The sequence below is a fragment of the Colobus angolensis genome, unplaced genomic scaffold, assembly GCF_000951035.1.
Source record: "Colobus angolensis palliatus isolate OR3802 unplaced genomic scaffold, Cang.pa_1.0 Scaffold137, whole genome shotgun sequence".
In the NCBI taxonomy this organism is placed as follows: domain Eukaryota; kingdom Metazoa; phylum Chordata; class Mammalia; order Primates; family Cercopithecidae; genus Colobus; species Colobus angolensis.
The window spans coordinates 9788827-9811667 of NW_012114455.1; the positions used below are offsets into that span (position 1 = coordinate 9788827).

The window sequence follows — 22841 nt, forward strand, 5'->3', positions numbered from 1 at the left end:
CCCGCGCCCCGGTGCAAGGGAGCGGTCCTTACCGAGACCCGCCCGGCCCGGCGGTGCAATGAGCTTCTTCGGCTTCGGGCAGAGCGTGGAGGTGGAAATCCTTCTGAACGATGCGGAGAGTAGGAAGCGGGCCGAGCACAAGACGGAGGACGGGAAGAAGGAGAAATATTTCCTCTTCTACGACGGGGAGACTGTCTCCGGGAAGGTGAGCCTTGCCCTCAAGAACCCCAACAAGCGGCTGGAGCACCAGGGCATCAAAATCGAGTTCATCGGGCAGATCGGTGAGTCGACCCCGGGGACCCCGTCCCCCAGCGCCGACAGCCGGCCGGGGAGCAGGGTGATTCAGGGCCCAGCTCCGGCGAGGCCTGTCACAGTCGCTTGTCAACTGCAGTCTGAGGCCTGGGGTTCAACTACAAGTCCCGCCCGTGGGCGACTCCCCCTGCGTTACTGTCCTCCTGCCAAAAGTGACAGCGCGCTGCCAGGGAGATGGGGACGGCGAGGGCGGGAGGAAGCACCCTGCTGTGCCTCGTGGGATGGGTGCCTTGCCTATGGGTTCTCCCCATTGTCTCCAGTGTGCACTTGGCTTTGCTTCTTGTCCCCAGGATTTCTGAGTGAGGTGCTCTGGCCGTAGCCTGCAGGTGGGTTTGTTAGGGGGAGACCGCTCTGCCAATACGGGCTGTCCCATCGCCCGTCATCTGCAACTGCCAGACGCAAAGTGAGGCTGGTCCACCGAGCCCCACTTCCCGGCGCCCGCACCAACCCGTTTTTCTCTTTAGATGTGTTGTGTGAGAGCTAACCAGTTCTCTCTTATCTCACCTCAGCCCTGAACTACCTATGCTTGTCCATGTTTCCAGAAAGAAGACCCGTAATCTTCAGTCTACATCTGACTACCTAGCTGCGTTTCTTAGACTTCTTTATTAGAATGCGAGTTTTCAGTTACATTTTCTCTTTAAAGACAAAGAAATGGTGTTTCCAAAAACCACAAGTGATCAGAATTTCTCAATGCTTTAAACATGATTATTAGTCATTAGAACTAGACAGCGCCAGGCACAGTGGCTAATGCCTGCAATCCCAGCATTTTGGGAGGCTGAAGTGGGAGGATTGCTTGAGGCCAGGAGTTGGAGACCAGCCTGGGCAATATAGCAAGACCTGTCTCTACCCCCCCAAAATTTTCCTAGTTAGCTGGGCTTGGTGGTGCATACCTGTAGTCCTAGCTCCTCGGGAGGCTAAGATGGGAGGATTGCTTGAAACCAGGAGTTCCAGGCAGCAGTGAGCTGTGATGACAGCACAGCACTCCAGCCTGGGTGACAACCAGCAAGACCCTGTCTCAAAAAAATAAACAAACAAATAAGAACTAGACAGTAAAAGGCAGTAATAGTAAAGTGATTTGGGGAGCTCCTAGTCAAGACTGGGTTGTCTCCAATTCTAAGCCTTATTTAGACTCTTGTGTATTATTAAAATGTGTGGCTACTTTTAAAATAAGTGTTTTTGTCGCTAGGTTAGGAGTAGAATCACAGTAAATACTCTGTGAGCTACACAGCTCTGGTAGAGAATCCATACCTATACCACACACTGCATGCATAACTCTGTTCTTAGAGACTTCCTTGGGGAATCTTTGTTAAACTCTCTCTCATATCCTGAGAGTTGAGCAAAGAATTTGCCCTCTCCTTTTCAGAGTCAGGAAACACTGAGACACAGGTAGGGGAAACCCTGGGAAAAGGAAGCCCTGTGGCCTGGCCCTTGGGTTCACTGCTCAGCCTCAAGCATTTTGCCTCTGGTATTTAAGAACATGAAATCAGGTTGAAGACGGACTGATCCTATAGGAAGCTCTTTGTTGTTACTTTAAAGCCAGAATATGAAAGACCTGTTAGTGTACCAGAAAAGGGGCTGAAGAGTGAGTTCCATGCCTGCTGCTTTCCTACTTCTGGGTTCAGTGGTGGGGTAGATGGCAAGGTTCCTCAGCAGCAGCACTGTGATGTCTGGCGTCGTTTGGCACGTTGTCCTAGATGTTTAGCAGCATTCCTAGCCTCTCCTGAGCAGACAACTGTAGCAGCCCCCACTCGTGACCACAGAAATGTCTTGAGATATTGCTATATATCCCCTGGAGGGTAAAATCATCTCTAATAAAGAACCCTGGGATAAACAGGATGAGTCCGAAGCATATTATGCTAAGCATAGTAACTAGTGGAGAAATCCTTGCCTACTGAGAAAGGGTATTTTTTAGTAGCAGTTTTAAAGTCACTGCATTGATTCTTTGGCTCCATCATAATAGTGTTGACAGGCATGTTTAATCTGTGTCTAGGCCGTCACTCCCAGGTGGTGGCACCTTGCCAGTGTGTGAAAGATAATCCAGAATGTCTTCTGCCCCAGACAGTGTGAAATGAGCTGTTCTACGAATGGTGTCAAGGCCTTCCTCTGGTCTAAATGAAAGGGAGTTGAAGAAGCTACTTGCTGTGCCTGCCCCACCTGATTTCTTGTCTAACTCCTTACTCCCGAGACATCCATCATCCCTGCTGAATTTTCTCAGAACCTTTTGTTGCTTCCACTGGTAACTCTTCCTGGGCCCTTGGGCACCCTGGGTTGAGGTGACCATGAGACTTTGGGGGAATTTAGCCACTCTCTGGGCCTCAGCTTTCTCAGCTATCAAGCAAGGAAAATAAAATCACTTGATGAGAATGTTGGGTGTGCCAGGGGATCATGCATGACCCTGTAGAGGGCTCCTTTATAAAATTGTGGTAGTTGATGTAGCAAAATGTTTCCATTTCACAAATTGAGTTATCACTCACTGGCTTGCTGCTCTTCCTCCTATACCTGTTTTACCTGAATAAGATCGCCCTGTCTACTGATAGGGAGTGCATGTTTCAACCCTTTGCCTTAAATCTCTTACTTTGACCACATGGGCCAGTCTCAGTTGGTGTTGTAGAGGGAACCAATCCCAGCTTTGTGCTAAAGTATATTGTTCACGCACAATTATCCATGGTTACATAAGGGCATGGAAATAGAATAACACAGAATGATGGACAACATGTTTCTTCTTATTTGGCTTTGGAATGTATTTCTTGATCAAGAACAAGGCATTAGAATAACCTTTGTAGTTCTATTTGATGTAAAAGGGAGTTTGTGTTCCTAAATGCACACATTGACAGGGAGTAAAGATGTACCAGTCTGTTTGGAAGCACAGAGTGACTTTTCTTAGACTCTTATATTCCTCCTATTTTATCTTCCTGGTTCCCCGAAAGAAGCATGTTGTGAAGTATTTGTGTCATAACACCTATGTCAGTCATTGTGAACTGAACTTGGGGCACCAGAGCAAGGCCAGTGAGTGAGTTTGCTGAAGTTGCGGTTATGTGGTTTTCTCCTTCATTGCATTCTTTGATTATGTGCGAAATGGGTGGAACTTCGGTCTGTTCTGAGGTCTGGCTGACGGGGTGGCATATGGCAGTAATCAGGTTGATAGCACTGAGCTCTGTCCCTCTTCCTTGTTGATTTGGAGGCAGGCAGGCAGAGGTGTCACTTTTATCCTGTCACTTGCTGTGGCAGTCTCATCTGTACCGATGACTTATTTTCTTTATTTTTTATTTAAAATAATTTTTGAGACACAGTCTCACTCCATCACCCAGGCTAGAGTACAGTGCCATGATCACGGCTCACTGCAGCCTCAACCTCCTGCGCTCAAGCAATCCTCCCATCTCTGCCTCCCAAGTAGCTGAGACTACAGGTGCATGCCACCATGCCCAGCTAATTTTTTAAATTTTATGTAGAGACAGGGTCTTTCGTTATTGCCCAGGCTGGTCTGGAACTCAAGCGATCCTCCTGCCTTGGCCTCCCAGAGTGCTGGGATTACATACATGAGTCACTGTGCTGAGCCCCATGAATTATATTCTGATGACTCCCAGACTGTTTCTTTGTCCTGACCCGACCTCTCTTCCGAGTTTCACACGTCTTTCCAGCTGTCTGCTAGACATGTCCACTGGGATACCCCACAGGTGCCTCAGAAACACATGCAAACACAGACCCCTCTCTCTGCCTCTGCCCCAGCCACAGCCCCACTACTTCTCCTTTTCTCCCATTTCGGCCTATGTCACCTGGGATCATTTAGCATCAGAAATCTAGAAGTCATTTTGAAGTCTTGGCTTCTCCTCCCACACGTGCAGTTGGCTGCTAAGTTTTGACCTTCTCTGCTAGCTCTGCAGTATATCTCGAACTAGCAGTCTCCTCTCTATTCTCAATGCCACTGCCTTTTATTTTCTGTATGTAGCAGCTTCCTAACTGGTCTTCCTGCCTTTGTCTTCCTCCCCTTTCAGGTCATTTTCTGTGAGGATGAAGTTTCTTAAAGGCGATTCTGTCATTGTCAGTCCTTCCTTAAAATTCTTCTCGCCTCCCTATTGGTTAATGGGGGAAAGTATATCCAAATCTCTCCTGCTCTGGCCCTGCCTCTCTTTCCAGTCTTGTCTCCCCCTAGCCCTTCACTCTCACCACTTGTAGGTTCCAGAAACTACCTTTTTCTTCTAGAATCTTGGTATTTTCCCTTTGTATAGTAACATCTTTCTGCAAGATATAACCTTCCACGCAAGCTCTTACTCCTGCAAAGCCTAGCTAAGATCACATCCATCAGAAAGTCTTCTCTGACTTCCCCAGGCTGACTTAGGTGCTTCCTCCACTGCTTCCAGAGGCCTCGTTAATACCTCTTTTCAAGCAGGGTATGACAAGGTTGCGACTTCTTTTTCAACTTGTCTGTCTTTCTTACTAATTTCTGAGCACCTGAGATCCAGGGCCTGCCTTTAGCCCATCGTCAGTGCAATGGCTAGCACGTAGAAACCGCCTAGTAAATATTTGTCGGATGGATATATTGGTCAGATCTAAGAATTTACAGAAACTATTCTTTGTTTTTGTTTTTGTTTTTTTCCCTCATCTCTTCCCAGATAAGCAAGAGTTATTTTAATGAAAGAAAGACAGAATTCAGGTTTGCTTTGGTGGTTGAGCGGCTGAGCTTCCTGCCTTGGTTACGGAGGAGGCACTGATGAGCAACATGTAGCTGTCCATCAAGGCCACTCAGAACTCGGTGACTCACCAGCTGGCGTGTCCCCACTGGGGCTGCATCCTCACTGGGGGAACGGGGATAAGGAAGCCTTAAAGCCGATGTCAGTTTACCTGCCTTTACATCTTTCTTTCCGCACACTCTCCTGTGCCAAGTTGAAACTGATTTCCCCTTGCGTGTAAGAACGTGGTTGTCAGACCTCTGGTCCATTTGGTCCTGCATCACTGCTCAGATGCGGCAGTTTGAACATTGCCCCCTGAGACTGTAAGACCTTATTTATTCCCTTATGTGGTGGACGTTTTTCTGTAATCCTCTGCAAGTTGTTGAGCCACACTGGGATGCTTCCTGTGCCTAGGACACTTCTCCAGTGGCTTGGTCTGTGTTCTCACAGTGCCAGCAAACATGGTGAGGGCATCTCTCGGGTCAGGCCCATGGGATAGAAAGGTCTAAGACCTAGTCACCCTAATGGCCTATGGTTTTAGAAAGATGCAGTAGTCTGTGAAGATCGCTGCAAGGAAAAGCTGTAATTGTGAGAAGAAGAGACCACTGTTGAGCTGGAATCCTTTGGGGAGCACCGGTGAGGGTTAGAAAGCAGACCTGGGCCGCCTTGGAGACTAATGGGGTTAAATAAACCAAACGTAATTAGAAGGTCAGACATGCGGAGGAGGGCAGACAGGAACATCCCTGTACTCCAAAGCCAACAGACATCATCTGGATTTTTTTTTTTAAGGTTTTAATAAGCCCATTAATACCAATCAAGCCTATACTTTTAAAAACTCCAGGGGCTTTCTGTGTTTTAATTCATTAGCCCTTGAAACACTAAGTAAAAGGCACATTAAGATGAGATGGATTGATTCTGGCCTCCTTAACAAGCTGCTGGTGGGACTGGAGCGGAGCTGTGCTTGGCAAGGTGTGGGCCGTCCAGAGGTGCCAGTGCTTGCAGGTTTCACAGGGTTGGCAGACAGGAGTAGGGTGTGGCAAGCACGAATCCTGACAGTGACCAGCCAGCAGACAGTGGCTGGGAGGGTCAGATGGAGAGGAGGCTCTTTGGAGGGCTTTTTTTTTTTTTTTTTGAGATAGAATCTTGCTCTGTCGCCCAGGCTAGAGTGCAGTGGCGCATTCTCAGCTCACCGCAACCTCCGCCTCCCAGATTCAAGCGATTCTCCTGCCTCAACCTCCTGAGTAGCTGGGATTACAGACGCCCACACCTGCGTCTGGCTAATTTGTGCATTTTTAGTAGTGACAGGGTTTCACCATCTTGGCCAGGCTGGTCTCAATCCTGACCTCATTATCCATCTGCCTTGGCCTCCCAAAATGCTGGGATTACAGGCATGAGCCACTACGCCTGGCCTTTGGAGGTCTTTTTACGCTTTGCTGACTTAGGTTTCTTCCAAAACTGCACGAGGCCTAGACTAAACATGGCCTCAGCCAAGCAGCAAAGCTCAGGGCAGCTGTCATGAGTTACCTGTGATGCAAAGCTGGCTCCGTTTCCTTCCAGAATGGCAAATTCACTTCTCAACTGTTGGTGGCAAGTTTCACCATGAAAACATCCTGAGTACAGAAGTTATTTCCTCCTGTTGGACTGAGAAGGAAACCAAAGACAGGATAGTTATCTTAACCAAAAACTTACTCAGTTCCTACTTCTAGCCTGACACGTCTGATCTCTGAGGACTGCTGGTTGGGAAGAATGAAAGATGACTTGTGGTTGCTTCTGTGGGATGGAATAGAGGCTATTTACAGTCTCTTCAGGGCCCAGACCTCTTGTGAGAACAGCCTTGGATATTTGATTTAATTTATGCAAGAGGAAACCAAACTTTCTGGCAAATAGGAAGCGCTGCTGTGTCTGCCCCTTTGCCCCACAGTGTTTGCAGAAGTATTGCAGATGGCTTCTAAAGGACAGATTTAAAAGGCTGGGCCAGCCCTGCTGTGACTGCACACTGACCACTCTTCCATGACATTCGATGTCAGAGCTGATATGAATGTGTGTCCAGGAGGAAGGGCACTAGGGAGAACATGATGCTCTGCGGGAAATGACTTCTCCTGCTCCGGGTCCCCTGCAGGGGCCGGGGGAACCTTCTGCACTGTTGCCGGGCTCCACGATGCTGGCAGCCTGAGTGCTCTCTCTGCCTTCTCTGTTTTGTTTATTTCTGATGTTGCCTTTGGGCTATGTGATCACATTTGTGTATTTTTCCATCCTTTTCTCCGCTTCCTCTTGACTCTGGACCATTGATTCTGGACATTGGGACCTTGCTCTGCCTGCTTCTGTCCCGTGAAGCTATGGCCAGAATCTAGTACTTAGAAACTGAGATACCAGGTTCCCAAGTCAAGGTTTCGGTTTCCACGTGGAAGCCAACACCATCAACCAGGACTCATGCAGCCAGAGTGAGCAGAGGAGTCCCTGTCCCTGGGGCTGGCCGCGGCTCCGCTCCCACCTGTTGTATACTTCTGACTTTTACTGGGGGACACAATTACTGGATTGCTCACTTTCCCCCATAGTTTGGAACTGCCACCTCCCACTCTGATGCTTTGTGGATTATCACTCACTAACCAGAATGCTGCCTACTATTGAAACCACGAGTGTTTGGAAGGGAAGGTCATTGTTTGTAATAAAAGACTGTGGCTGATTGTAGTTACATGGGAAGTTAGCCACAAGCCACAGCCACACAATACATTGTGAATTCATACAGAATTGTCATCACTAGTGTGGGATCCCACAGACTCCAATCTATGGACTTGCCTCATCCTCCCCAAGCAGCAAACAACAGAGGCAATGAGTGTGCTCTGCCTGCTCTGTGTTCCCAATTCATCTGCCCTGCTGCAAGTTGCAGTCTAGCGCGGGACTTGAACACAGAATCCTTGAGGGGTGGTGGCTTGAACTGTAATGTGGCCATGCGTAGCCACAGTCAATATTAAGAGCTTACCTCGGCCGGGCACGGTGGCTCACGCCTGTAATCCCAGCACTTTGAGAGACCAAGGCGGGCAGATCACGAGGTCAGGAGAACGAGACCATCCTGGCTAACAGGGTGAAACCCCATCTTACTAAAAATACAGAAAAATTAGCTGGACCTGGTGGTGTGTCAGCTGAGACTGACTCCAGGCCAGTCAGTCTCAGCTACTTGGGAGGCTGAGGCAGGAGAATTGCTTAAACCCAGGAGGCGGAGGTTGCAGTGAGTTGAGATCACGCTACTGCACTCCAGCCTGGGCGACAGAGCGAGACTCTGTCTCAAAAAACAAACAAAACAAAGCTCACTTCTGCAGGGCCAGGTTCTAGGAAGCACCAGGGAGCTGGGGATGTGGGCCTTATCCTTAAAGGGCCTACAGTCCAAAGTGGGAGGGGGGGAGACCATGTATATAGCAAAACTTAAATAGAATATAAGCAAACATAAAATAATATAGGACAAATGGGTGGCATGAACTTATCATCGACAAATACCAGAACTGTTTCCTGAAGAGGATAAATTTAGAGCAATGCTTCTCAGAGTGTGGTAGCAGCAGTCCTGGGGAGCTTATTAGAAATGTCAGTTCTCAGGCCCCACCCCAGACCCCTGAATCAGAAACACTAGGGTGGGGCCCAGCGATCCGTGTGCTAACCAGCCCTCTCAGTGGCTCTGGTGCACACTGAAGTTTGACACTCCCTGATTTCAGTGGAGGGAATAACATGAAAATGTCCATGTTCGATTGGCCACATGCCTGCCTTTTGGAGTAACAACAGCAGCTAGTAATGATGTTTCTGGGTGTTTGCTGTGTACTAGATACTGTTCTAAGTCTTTTACCTATATCACCCCTGCTACTTCACACAGAGCCTTGTGAAGTAGGTTGTGTCATGACCGCATTATACCAGCTGATAGAAATGGACGCAGTCTAGAAGGAGACCTGCTCTCGTCTCAGCTCTGCAGCCAGTTCTGCGACTCCAGACCAGTCGGTTAACCATGTACCTGGGTTTCCATCATTTTTCAATTGGGGTGATAAGACCTGTCTTAGCTGTCTCAGAAGATTTTTATTATAAGGATGACATGATTCAATAGCTATGTCCTTTCAGAAGTTGGAAGTGTTAAATGCTGTTTAAAGAAGTGTGGCATTTCTTATATTGGCTCCCATGACTTGTCCCTTATTAAAGATGGTGTCCAGGTGTCTTGGAGCAGGGTTATTTTGGGTTCCTTCTCTGCCACAGGATTTCACTATATAAGACAGAAGAGCCTTTGGAGAAGAAGGAGGGAGTGAAAGAGCAGAGGTCAAGGAAACAAAGCTAGAAGGGGTCTGTTCTACAGGGAGATCCTTCCGTAAAGCGATGCCTCCAACCCAGAGCCCCCTTACTCAGCCCGGCGTAGCTCAGGGTCTTTAAGGGCATTGCTCTCTCTCACCAGAACTCTACTACGATCGTGGGAACCACCATGAATTTGTGTCCCTGGTGAAGGACCTGGCCCGGCCTGGAGAGATCACCCAGTCGCAGGCCTTCGACTTTGAATTTACCCACGTGGAGAAGCCATATGAGTCCTACACGGGGCAGAATGTGAAGCTACGGTAAGTTATGTCTGCTGGTTCCCCTCTGTGCCCTGGAACCTGCCCCATGTGGACGAGGACCTGTGGCTGCTCCTTCACAGGGACCTGAGAAGGAGGAGTATTGTGAGCGGTAGCGTGCTGGCAAACCATTAACTGTGGGCCTTCTAGGAGGAAAGTGTCCCTAGTTTGTAGCATGTGTCAGTTTCTGTAATGTAAGTAGCCCCACCGCGGCCAACTTCAAGCTGCCTAATGCTCCTAAAGGTAGAAGTAGGAGAGATGTGCTGTTGCATCATCTGGAGACTCATGCCCTCAAGAGCAGAGAGTGTTGTAAAGGGCCGGAAAATAGGAAGTGATGAGATTTTAGCATGTCTTACCTTTGTTTTTAATAGGACCCATTTAATTGTGAGTTTACATAATTTAAATTTAAATAACTGCTGTGTTTAACAGCCAGCTCATAAAATTTCTGAAAGTTCAACAGTCAGCCAGCCCCAGCACACTGCTGCTGGCTGGGTGTCGGGAGATCCTGACCTGCTGTCCAGCTCTGCCACACAGCTGCAGTGTGATCTTGAGCTCTGTAACTCAGCTTTCTCACTTCAAAAGTGGGTAATAGATTTAGATTCTCATTCTAGATGTCCTCTTCTTTTGGGGGTGATAAGACAATAAAATTCTTAAAATGTTGACACATAGGTACATGGATTGTTTGTACTGTTACAGTGTTGGAAACTCTGAGAATAGGGACTGATGCCGAGGTCTCTTGGGTGAAAAAAATCCACAGCAGATATAGACTGTTAGGTGTAACTTTGAGGTTATGTGATGCTACTGGGATAAAGCAGTCTCCCCTGTCGCTCTGAACACCTGATTCCAGGTCTTGATACCATCTCGTAAGATCAGCTTGTCTCCTCACCCGAGGACCTGAGTTTAGGATGGTACACACCACAGCAAGATCTTTAACTTCTTTTCTTTCTCTATCCTCCCTTCTTGCATCAGAAGAGTGATGGCTCTTTTTAAATCTTTGCAGAGGTGGTGGCTCGCGCCTGGAATCCTGGCACTTCGGCCAGGAATTCGACACCAGCCTGGGCAACATATTGAGACCCCATCTCTACCAGACAAAAATTTTTTTTTAATTTTTTAAAAGAAAAACGTCTTTGCAGAGGGATGTAAGGCTGACATTACACCCAGTAAAGACAGGGTTTCATAATTGCACCCAGAGAATGCAGCAACAGCGAGGATTGTCTAGTCATCATTTAAGTTTGACCAAGGGATTTATTATTTAATTTTTTTTTTCTTTTGCAGTCAGTTTGTCTTAAGTGTTTGTATGGCAGAAAGAAAGGTGTTGAAAACAGTGTAGTGGTGCCTTGAAAAATTAAACAGAATTACCACATGATCTAGCGATTCCACTTTTGGATCCACTTCTGGATCCAAAAAATGGAAAACAGGATCTCGAACGGATGTCTGTACACCCATATTCACAGCAGCATTATTCACAACCACCAAAAGGTAGAAACAACCCAGATGTCCCTCAGTGGGTGAATGGATAAAGAAAATGTGTTTCGTCCATACGGTGAACTATTATACAGCCTTCAAAAGGAAGGACGTTCTGTCCTATGCCACAACATGGGTGAACCAAAAGGACATCATGCTATGGAAACAAGCCAGTCACAAAAGGACAAATACTGTCTGATTCTATGTCTATGAGGTACCCAGAGCAGTCAAATTCATAGAGACAGAAAGTAGAAAGGTAGAGGCCCAGGGCTGAGGGGAGGAGGGAATGGGGGTTGGTGTTTAATGAGTAGAGTTTCAGGGGTGGAAGGTGGAAAAGTTCTGGAGACCGATGATGATGTTTGCACAACAATATGAATATCATTAATGCCACTGAACTGTCTAATTAAAAGTTGTTAAAGGGGTAAATTTTATGTTATGTGTATTTTGCCACAATCAAATAGAAGTGTTGACGTCCAAACCACGTGAAGACTTTAGGATTCACGTTGTGAAAGAGAGGAGATAAAGATGGGAAAATTAGCTGGGGACGGTTTAAAGATGTAACTTCCAGATAAAAGCTTTTTCTTATTACACAGGCAGGGGGAAAACATGAAGAGATTATTGTGGACTTCTTCTTTGTCTTCAGGCAGGGAAAAGGTTATTTTGGAAGATTAGAGTCCATATATAGCATTTGGTGGATGGGAAGAGTCTAGAGACAAAACTCTCAGAAGGCTATTGTGAGGTCCTCAGAGGATGATTTTGGTGGCTGTAATGGGAACAGAGAGAAAGTGAGGAATGTGATAGACACCAGCAGAGATTCCCAGTGAGTGGAGGCATGCAGAGGGAGACAGAGGGCTATCAGGAGGGAGAAATGATCTGGAGGTAGGGTGATTCATCCAGCTCTAGAGGGCAGGCTGAAGTACTGGCAAAACAGAGAAAGCATAAAAGTTTGCCAGACAATTGAAAGTGCAAACCTGGCACTAAGGACAGAGGGGACACTTAGAAATGTGCGTTCAGGACTGATCCGCTCCGAGGTCATAACTGATACGTTTTTGAAGAAAGGGAGCGCAGGGAGAGGAGAACCAGGACACACTAGGGGATGGCAGGAGGAGGAGAGGGGGTGCATCAGGGCAGCGCCCCTGCGGAACCACGGGAAGAGTGTTTCAGGCAAGACATATTTCACGGGACGCAGAATCAAGGGCTGCTGGATTTGGCACCTGGGAGGCCATGGGTTACTGACTCGAGGCGAGTGGTTTCTGTTGGGTGGTGGAGACAGAAGCAAGGGGTTGGGAGGAGTGGTTCGTGGAGAAGCCTCAGCCGCTGGTGCAGACCTGCCTTGTGACAGTTGTCTCTGAAGAAAGAAAGGGGAAGTATGGTGGGTCAAGAGGGTAAGGCCTGGAGAGGGTTCTTGGGATTGGTGACTTTGGAAACCAATTTTTTCAGTAAGCTCAGAGGACAAAACCTTTAGCTAGAGGGAGATTGAGGATCTTGGGGAAATCAGAATATGCAGAAGGATGCAGATGCTGGACCAAGGCTTCCACATTAGAAAATCATGTGGGAAGCTTTTCAAAATGCGAATGCCTGTGTCCCTTTCCAAGGCAATCACATATCAGGTGTGCCCAGGCAACAGGATTCTTCAAGCTCTCCTTTCCAGATTTCACTGTGCATCCATATGGAGAGTTCTTGTGACGGAGTGGGGAGGAGAGGTCTTGAGAGGGAGAGGTGCTGTTGGAGAGAGGATGGGTGAAGATGCACAGACATGTTTAGGCCCTAAGTGAGGAACAAAGCAGAGAAAGGAGCACACTGTAAGCCTTGACTGGGAAGGCCTTCATATTCTTAGTGGAGTAAAAGTCAGTGTCTTCCCAGACAGCGGGATGGGGAGTCTCGGGAGCCTGAGCAGTCAGAAGAGGGCTTGGGACAGATGTCTTAGGCAGTGTGATGGAGGGTACTGAGGTGAACCGAAAGGATCCCCAAGAAGCAGCCAGTGCCACACAGCGGATAGTAGCCGAAATGTGTAGTTGGTCTGGTTAGGATATCTTTATAACTTTATCTGGTAATGCTTGACAGGTGGTGGGGATTATCTAAGTTTTATTTAAAAGAAAATACAATTTATTACATTAGATTAGATTAAAATAATGTTTTATGGAGAAGGAAATACAATTAAAGAGCTCCTCCTCGTTGAGTGTTAGCACAGGTGCTGGGAATGACAGTGCTGCACTGGGGGGCCACCGAGGGCAGCTTGTTAAACCCTTCAGGACCGCGTCTCTGTCTTTTCTCTCATCCCCTCCACAGCAACGTCCTCCCCCAGGATCCTAGGTTCAGCCAGAGACTTGTTATCCAACAGACCAGATCCTCTCTGCTTCTATTGCATATAAAGTTTGCTCTTCTGGAATGCCCTTTTCTCCCTCCACACAGCACTGGATCACACATCTCAATTAGCCCTTTCCCTGTGTTCCCATCTCTCTGTTTGCCCATCTGCCCTCTGTGAACTGTGAGCTTCCCATCAGACTGTATCTTATTCATCCTGTGCTTAGCCCAGTGCTTAGCTCAATCAATGTTTGCGGAATGAATAGCTGACTTAATTTCTCTCTTTCCTAGTCCCCTCTTTTAATTTAAAAAAGGTTTATCGGGACACTTTACAAAGGTTTATTGATTGAATATTGTTCCGTGAACAAACATGCAAAGATAAAAGTACGAGACAGACTCCTTTGCCCCAAAAACCAGGCGTTAGATGATGAAGTAAAACCTGTACACAGCCAGGCGCGGTGGCTCAAGCCTGTAATCCCAGCACTTTGGGAGGCCGAGACGGGTGGATCACGAGGTCAGGAGATCGAGACCATCCTGGCTAACACGGTGAAACCCCGTCTCTACTAAAAATACAAAAAAACTAGCCGGGCGAGGTGGCGGGCGCCTATGGTCCCAGCTACTTGGGAGGCTGAGGCAGGAGAATGGCGTGAACCCGGGAGACGGAGCTTGCAGTGAGCTGAGATCCGGCCACTGCACTCCAGTCCGGGCGACAGAGCGAGACTCCACCTCAAAAAAAAAAAAAAAAAAAAAAAAAACCTGTACACAAACACATGGTCAGTAGTGGTAAGGGCCATGAAAGGCCCAAGAATAGCCAGTGATTGGGGTACAAGGCAGAGAAATCACTTTCCCTTACAGCAAGATTCTTGACCCGGGGACATGGGCTCCATAAAGGGATTTGGGGGAAGGGTCTTTGAACTCCCTAGAATTGTGGTTGAAAAGTTCTCTGTATAGGTACATATGTGTAGCTTTCCCTGGAAGAGGGTCTGTAACTTCTTAAAGGGATACAAAGCCCTCAAGGGTTAAGAACCTTTGTACAGGCTTCTCTCAAGTGGGCCAATTTGGTACCTATATCAGGTAGCATCTGGAGAATGGGAGTGTTTATTCATGACAGTTCCGTCTCCTACAGCTATTTCCTTCGAGCTACCATCAGCCGCCGCCTCAATGATGTTGTCAAAGAGATGGACATTGTAGTTCACACACTCAGCACATACCCGGAACTGAACTCTTCCATCAAGATGGAGGTTGGGATCGAGGACTGTCTGCACATTGAATTTGAGTACAATAAATCCAAGTAAGTGTCTCAGTGCCAAGGTTGTGAAATGATTATTTAAGGAGGTTAAGATGGGACTTGATCCAAATGCAAACTGATGGCACTCCGTGCCTCGACTGCTTGGTGGTGGCATGCGGTGGGGGAAGACTGGGGGGGCAGTCCAGTGAGTGTATACGACAGGCTGGCTGCAGCTGGACCGACCACAGCGTAAACACTTCATTTACCTACGCTAAGCTATATTCAACTACGGTGGTGTATTGAAGTCAAACGTCCTGTGATGCCTCTCAAAGTCAAGCTAAACTAACTTGAGGTTATTTGTTTTGGAATTCTAGCTTCAGCTATTTCCTGCTACTGATAAGAACAATCTCAGAATACCATTCCATTATCATGTGTTCCCTCCATCTATGTCTTCAGAAATCAAAGCGAGGAAACCAAAGTTTGGCCGTGATTTGCTGCTTCCTTCCTGAACTAAAATGAATTGTAGCAAAGAATATTGGATTTTTTTTTTTTCAAGATGGGGTCTTGCTTTGTCACCCAGCCTGGGGTGCAGTGGCACAGTCATGGCTTACTGCAGCCTTGACCTCCTGGACTCAAGCATTTCTCCCACCTCCGCCCTTACAAGTAGCTAGGAGCATAGACATGCACCACCACACCCAGCTAATTTGTGTCCGTGTGTGTGTGTGTGTGTGTGTGTGTGTGTGTGTAGATCTAAGGTTTTGTAATGTTTCCCAGGCTGGTCTTGAACTACTGAACTTAAGTGATCTGCCTGCCTTGGCTTCCCAAAGTGCTGGGACTACAGGCATGAGCCACCATGCCCAGCCCTGATGTACTTTTTATAAAGGTCTTAAAATAACTTTATTTTAACTGGCAAGTTGGGAAGATGTAAATCTTGTAAACTGTGTTTACTGTTAAAACATCAAAATAATTGGTTGTAAATAAATCACAAAACTTTCTGACAGCATATTTCAAAAGCATCTTTCTTTTGAATAGGATATTCCTGAAAATGTTTGGAACTCAAATATCCAAAAGTAAAAAGGGTATTCTATTCACAGAGAGCTATAAAAAAAAGCCACAAAGTCGCCAGGCGCGGTGGCTCACGCCTACAATCCCAGCACTTTGGGAGGCCGAGGCGGGTGGATCACGAGGTCAGGAGATTGAGACCATCCTGGCTAACATGGTGAAACCCTGTCTCTACTAAAAAAATACAAAAAAAATTAGCCGGGCGTGGCGGGCGCCTGTAGTCCCAGCTACTCGGGAGGCTGAGGCAGGAGAATGGCATGAACCCGGGAGGCAGAGCTCGCAGTGAGCCGAGATGGCGCCACTGCACTCCAGCCTGGGTGACAGAACGAGACTCCGTCTCAAACAAAACACGACAAAAGCCACAAAGTTTCTAAGTAGGATTTTCATTGTGGCATCCCCTGGATCCACTGTCATCCGGAGGCTGGGAGCAGTGGGAGCTGCACCAGGTGGCTCACCTTTGAAGGGTCAGGAACAGAACTTTTTAAAACTAGGAACATATGTGGTTCTTGGAACAGGGTTGAAGGAATGGTGTTTTTTTCTCCCCTGGCAGGCCTGGCACCTAGAGGGCCCCAGGAAAATGACCAGTGTGACCCAGAATTGGCTCTGCCTGGCCTAAGCCCACCAGTGAACAGAGAGTGGGGCAAGGAGGCTGATCTGGGCCTGGCATGGGAACAGGCTCTTCCCCTTTCTCCTCACAGCCTCAGGGCTCTGTGGTTCTGCCCAGAAAGGGGCCATCCAAAGTGCCTACCCACTCCTGCCCTGGCCACCTGGTGAAGGCAGAGGCCGGCCCCTGTGCTACCTGTAGAAGCTCAAAGCAGCCACTGGTCAGCAGTGCAGGCCAGACTAAAGCTGGTGTGGAAAAGGTGCTCTAGAGAGGCAGGGACAGGACGCTTCCAGACCACACCTCTCCTCGCACCGCGGGCTGCTCTGTGTGAAGTGCCTGATTTCTGTGTCAGAGAACCCTGGACTCGGAACCAGGTCCTGTTCTGCCACTAAGAAGTTGGGCTGAGGTTAGCAGGTACTAACATTGTCTACCTCGGCTTCTCATCTCTAAAAGGATGGAGGAGCTTGGACCAGGTCAGTGGGTTTCAAACACACAGAAAGTGTGAGGTGGCAGAGGAGCCGGGGCCCTTAGACCCTCTGGCCTTCCACTTTTCTTCCATCCACAAGCAGCATTTTTGTTGTTGTTTTTTTAATTCTGCCTGCTCATACCTGGAGCAGCTTTTGCTTCCATATAACATTTAGAATAAAGGAATGTGTGATTTGTAGGAGTTTGAAAACATCTCGAATCCATGGTCTGTAAGCATCACCTGTAAGATGGCACAGGTGTTCTGCTGCTTTTGCAAACTTGCTGAGGCTGTTTGCTCAGGTGTCTGCAATCTTCCTGTAGGCTGTGCACAGAAGGGTGGTGTGAAACAGTGGGGAACACTCCAGCCTGGGGACTAGGATCCTGGGTTTACCGCCTTTCTCTACCCCCTACTCACATCCTGGTTATCCAAGAGAACATGATCTCTTTTCTTCCAACTTCTTTTCTTCACCTGTAATATAAGGAGGCTGAATTCTGATGTCTGTGCCAGCATTCTTATTCTGTGAGCTGAGCATCAGGTTTTGAGATTTTATTCTCTCTCTCTCTCATGCCTGATACAGGCTGTGCACATGTAGACTATTGACTGACCCAAAGAAAAAAGCTTGAGGGTCAGGAAGTGTTACCCAATGTGGTTCACTTCGTAACAGCTCACAAGGCCAGGCCAGCGGAGCCCAGAAAGCAGGCGCTGATGCTGAGAGTGATTTGCTCTTCTTGCTGTACTGCTGCTGCCTGGCCTGTCGGCCTAGAGCAGACAGAACTGTGTGCTTTGAGCCATCCAGGCCCAGTTCCCAAAAGACATTGTGTGGAGATCAGAGGAAGGGAGAGACTGGTCCCTGCACTTGTGGGACTAGTGTCTCATACATTAGGATATCTTTCAAACACACAAATATAAAAGGTACTAAAGCAGCTGCATGCTGGGGAGATAGAGGAGATGTACAAACGTGAAATGGGTACCATGCCGGAGAGACGTCCTTTGCGTGGGATGTGGAAGGGACAGAAGCTACTTTAATCCAAGTAAAGACCACACTGGGAAGCCGTTCAGCCACAGCCGTGCGGGCAGTGATGGGTGAGCGTGTCCTGCCACTGGACCTTTAACCAGCACGCTTGGCCGTGGCGTGGGCGCTCTGCTGAAACAGAAAGGTCCGGCCACAGTACCAACATCTTCCTGTCCTTTCTGTTCCCCAGATACCACTTGAAAGATGTCATTGTAGGGAAGATATACTTCCTGCTGGTGAGAATCAAAATCAAGCACATGGAGATAGACATGATCAAGCGAGAAACGACGGGCACAGGCCCCAACGTGTACCACGAGAACGACACGGTCGCCAAGTACGAGATCATGGACGGGGCACCCGTGCGAGGTGAGACTCCAAGCCCAGGCGTCGGCCACCACGGCTTTTCTCCCGCGTCCCGCACAGAATTCTGGAGGGGCTTGGGGGATTACACTGTCGAAGTAAGATGTCCTCTTAACCTGTAACTTATTAATCTCCCAGTTCACACCGTGGCTGCCAATAAGGAAGAAAAGGAAGGCTGAGTATGTAGAACTTCAGGCTACTATCCCGTCTTCACCCTGAAAAGTTCCGCTTAGACTTGGATAATATACTGGGCTTGTACTTGAGATTGAACCTCAAGCATCGCTTTGAAAAGTCCAGGTTGAGCAGATGTGGTTTGAACAGGTTTCTACCTCTTCCTGTTGACATTCTGGCATTCTCTGCTGCTGGGGAGCAAGGGATGCCTGCACAGCAGCCGTCTGTGACTTGGTTCTAGCTCCGATTTATTCTCTGAATTCACTTGTCAGGTAGAAAGAGCATTACTAGATACTTCAGCCACCACCACCAGGTGCTCAGATAGCCCTGGAACTTGCTGGAAGCGTCCTCTCCCAGTCCCAGGGAGCTAACGTTACATCTGGGATAGTGGAGCTGGAAGCCCTTTGTCATTTGGGGACCAAGATTATCTGGAAGAAGCGATGCTTTACATTCTTCATTGGCTCTTTAGCCACTCTTCAGGAATGGTGAAGACTGTCTTCATTTCGAAGTGCGTGGTGCTTCCAGGGTTTTATTTGGCTTATTCCATTTACTCCCACAGGCTGTTCTATGTGGAAGGAGGAGTGCCACAGATTTAGCTGCCTGCAGCTCTGGGGACACTTGGGTGTTACCGTGCCAGGCCCTTGGAGGGCTGGGACCAAGCTCTCCTGACACTCTCTGATGTCCCATTTTGTCACTGGCTGTGCAAATAGAGCCAGCTGTCATTTTTCCTGTACAAATGAAATGGGTCACTGAGAATCCATGTAAAACAGCAGATAATTATAAGATGGCTTATATTTAGCTTTAGACCACATTATAGGTTTGGCCTTTCTTGGTAGAATTACTGCCCTAATTTTGTTGCACTGATACTAGAAAAGGCCTGATGTTAGAGCTGGAAGGGATCTATAGTACATGCCGTCCGATTCTCTAATTTCCCCATGAGAAAACGAAGGTCCCGAGGAAGCAGCAGACTTAACTCACAAATCAGAAAAGCAGTTCATGCAGAACTGAGGCCATAGTGAGGACTTTCTGCTTTCCAGACCACCATACCACCCTGCCAGTCCACACAAGAGGAAGGATGTATTTTGGGGGGTGTACACTGAGGATGGAGAAAGATGGCATCAGAACTGCTGGGTGAAATGGTGACTTAACTGGACTTTGACAGCTGCCTCTTGAAAACCCAAAAACTAAACATACTGCATGTAATCAAAAAATGCTTATACTAATAATACCCCTGTGCCGTTCCCACTCAGTTGCTCTCTCTTTTGGAGGAGACATAAGAAGCTGCAACATGACCTGGAGTGAAATTGGAAAGTCACGTTTTTGTTTCAGCCACCTGCTGGGCAGCAGAGCGAGTGCACCTTCCCAGAAGGCAGAGGTGCTCCTGTGCTGCACTCCAGTGGCCTCTCTGCAGTGGTCAGAGTGACCTGGCATAAGGGAGAGTGCGTCACCTTGCCCACTGTGCTGACTCCTGCCTTCCTCCTACAGGAGAGTCCATCCCGATCCGGCTCTTCCTGGCAGGGTATGAGCTCACGCCCACCATGCGGGACATCAACAAGAAGTTCTCTGTGCGCTATTACCTCAACCTGGTGCTGATAGACGAGGAGGAGCGGCGCTACTTCAAGCAGCAGGTGAGGGCCAGGCTCCTCCTCCAGGCCCCGATGCCCTTGGGACAGAACAGGAGGCTGGCTGTCCTGTGAAAGGTCAGGCTCCATTTTTGCCAAGAGGTGGGAACATCAGGTCGCCCACAATTGCACAACAAGAAAGAGGATCCCCATTTGGCATTAGAGCCTGCTTCCTCGGGCCTGCTCCTGCAACCACCTGCCCTTCTGGCCCACACCAGGGACGGTGAGGTGCTGGCAGCCGCTGCCTTTGGTGAGAGAGAAGCAGAGGAGGTCCTTACCCAAGACTCCCCAGGACAAAGTTGGGAGCCTCTGGAAACCCCGTGCCTCCCTCTCAGGTGTCACACTGCCCCCTTTCAATTCTGCAGGAAGTGGTGTTGTGGCGGAAGGGCGACATCGTACGGAAGAGCATGTCCCACCAGGCGGCCATCGCCTCACAGCGCTTCGAGGGCACCACCTCCCTGGGTGATGTGCGGACCCCCAGCCAGCTGTCTGACAACAACTGCCGGCAGTAGGCCCCCAGGGCCAAGAAGATGCTGGGCATCCACCCAGCACCCCCATCTACCAACACCAGCGGCTGGGGGCGGGGGCGGACCTTGTGAGGCTCAGTTGACCTGTTACTTGCAACCTGAAAACAAATCATGTTTTTGACTTAAATTCTTTTTTCTGGAGAACCCAAGGGGCTTGGGGTGGGAAGCAGTCTCCTTGGGATTCTGTGGCTGATGTGGGATAGGAGAGGTAGCATCCTGGAAGCCAGCCTCTCTGGGGAACATGAGCCCCCTTCCTTGCGGGGCTGCCTTGCGTCTTAGAGGAGGGAGAGCAGAGAGCACGCATCCTTGGCTCCTGGCTCTCCGAGCTTCCTGATACAGGATCTGAGCATGTCCCTGGGATTGTGAGCTGCCAACAGGGCCCTGGGTGGTCATATCTTGTACTCCCCTCTACTGTTCCTGAGGTAGTGGCAGGAGTTGGGCCAGCCCCCACTAAATGGCAGGGGGAAGACTCATGATTGGGAAGCTACCTCTTTGGGAATCTTGGATGTGGTGATCTGAGGTTCCCACAGGCCACCTCCTTCTGGCCACTCACTGCTAGGACCCAGGCACCTCCCTTCTCCATCCTCTCTGGATTGTCAGTAATGTCCTGGAACAGAAGCCTGTGGAATGGCCTTGGGAACAGAGAAGCCCTGGGGTCAGTGTCGTGCATCGATGGCGGCAGTGTTGAACCCAGGAGGCTGAACCCAGCCACCAAGGAAGATCAGTGCATGGCAACTGCCTGCCTTCACGTCGCTCCACTCGGTAACCCCAAGGTCTGGGCTGTTCTAGGTATTACTCCATGTGCCCCAACAAGCCCTTAACAAGAGGGCCTATTTCCCTTAAGAAGCAATCCTAGGAAGGGGCCTTGATCCCTCCGCCTTGCTGAGAGTGAACCCTCATCTCTCCTCACCCTCCATTTCATTTCTGGGAATTGAGGTTTAGTTTCGAACCGTTGGCAAGGCTGTTCTTACTAATGCCCAAGCCCCTTTACCCGTCTCCCTATAGGTTACACACAGGAGACCAGGGCCTCAGCAGAAGGCTGCTGCCACACTTCCAAATCATTCTGCTTGCCAAATATGTCATCTTCACCAGTTGACTGACCCAAGTTTAGGACCATTATTGGTATTGTGTGTTTAAAAAAACACATATAAAAAACTCTTGCGAGTATTCTTGGTATGCCAGAGAGGAAGGCACTTCTCCCTCTATGGCTCTGCGCTGGGGCCTATGGTAGCAAAGTTGTTGAGTGTCCTTTTTCTGCCTCCCCTGGAAATGACAGGCATTACTCTCCTATTGGCCTCCTTCCCTTTATAGAAAGACCAAGCAGGCCCCACTGGCCAACAGGTACAGTGTTTGGCGGTCAGAGTTCTCAGTCATTTGGAAAGTTTAGGAGTTGGTTCCTGTGTCACCTTGCAGTTAGTGCGGGAAAGGAAGACTCCTGTTTTCCTGAGATCAGTGCAGTCTCAGGCCTTTGGCAGGGCTCATGGATCAGAGCTGAGACTGGAGGGAGAGGCATTTGGGGTAGCCTGGGAGGGTAACTGGGGGCAGCAGAACCAAGGCAGGCAAGCTTGTTTCCCCCATGCTGGGTCCCGTGTTCAGGTGCGACGCACAATCCTCATGGGAACAGGGGGAACAGGACCACCCATGCGCTGCCCTTGATGATCAAGGTTGGGGCTTAAGTGGATGAGGGAGGCAGGTTCTGGGTTCCTTGCCTTTTCAGAGCATGAGGTCAGGCTGTTTGCCTCCTTTTCCTAGCTGATATTCTGACTAGAAGCATTTGTCAATTCCTTTGCCTCCCAACTGACAACACACGTTCATTTTCCAACCTTCCTAACATCTTAAACCTTTCTTCTGGGAGAACTAGAAGGTAGAATTTGCTTTGATTCTCTCAGGCGCTGTGCACAAGCCAGGTCTTCTGTTTTCTCTTACTCTACCCACAGTCTTGCCTTCTCGATCCAACTGTGAAAGTGAGGGGAGGCTCCTGTCCCCCTCTCTTAAGGTCCCCAAACCTGGGAGTGCATAGGTACTAAATCAAGCAGTGCAACTTGTAATTAAGCAGCTGCCGTGTTTACATGTTTCTTAATGTGTCATCTTTTCAATGGCTGTGTTTTAAAAGAAGAACATTTGTTTTAATGGTCTTTCTGATTAAAGGAAGCCCCTGTGGCTTTGGAGGCATTGTGCCCATGGTCCACCAAGTTCTGTGGTCTCTTCTGTCTTACGCGGTCCCATCTCTGACGCTTGGGGAAAGACAAATCCCCGCCCTGATTTCCCTACATAGTGCCTGTGCTCTCACTGTATAGCCCCTGGTAGAAAATGATGAATACTTTATTAGCCACCTGTTTGAGACAAGCTGAGAAATGAATTCAGTTCTTATCCCTATCTGGCAATTTACCTAGAACTGCTCATGGGATGGTTTAAACCTCTGTGGGAGCCAGATGATGTAAGGGGCAGGTGAGCAAGGCTGGTGT

At 48.7% G+C, this 22841-nt stretch overlaps 2 protein-coding genes across 2 annotated transcripts in view; one reads left to right on the forward strand and one right to left on the reverse strand.

Moving 5' to 3' along the window:
- The window catches only part of NCAPD3 (non-SMC condensin II complex, subunit D3), a 70175-nt gene extending 69788 nt beyond the window's left edge, over positions 1-387 (reverse strand). Inside the window, exon 1 of the mRNA XM_011934719.1 lies at positions 33-387. The gene's annotated coding sequence lies outside the window, so the exon portion shown is untranslated. The remainder of the gene's footprint in view (positions 1-32) is intronic.
- On the forward strand, positions 7-22568 carry VPS26B (vacuolar protein sorting 26 homolog B (S. pombe)). The gene is made up of 6 exons (XM_011934717.1): positions 7-281; positions 9403-9559; positions 14451-14615; positions 17887-18062; positions 19713-19855; positions 20215-22568. Exons 1-6 carry the CDS (start codon positions 59-61, stop codon positions 20359-20361), a joined length of 1011 nt encoding a protein of 336 aa, XP_011790107.1. The 5' UTR covers positions 7-58; the 3' UTR covers positions 20362-22568.
- The last annotated feature ends 273 nt before the right edge of the window (positions 22569-22841 follow it).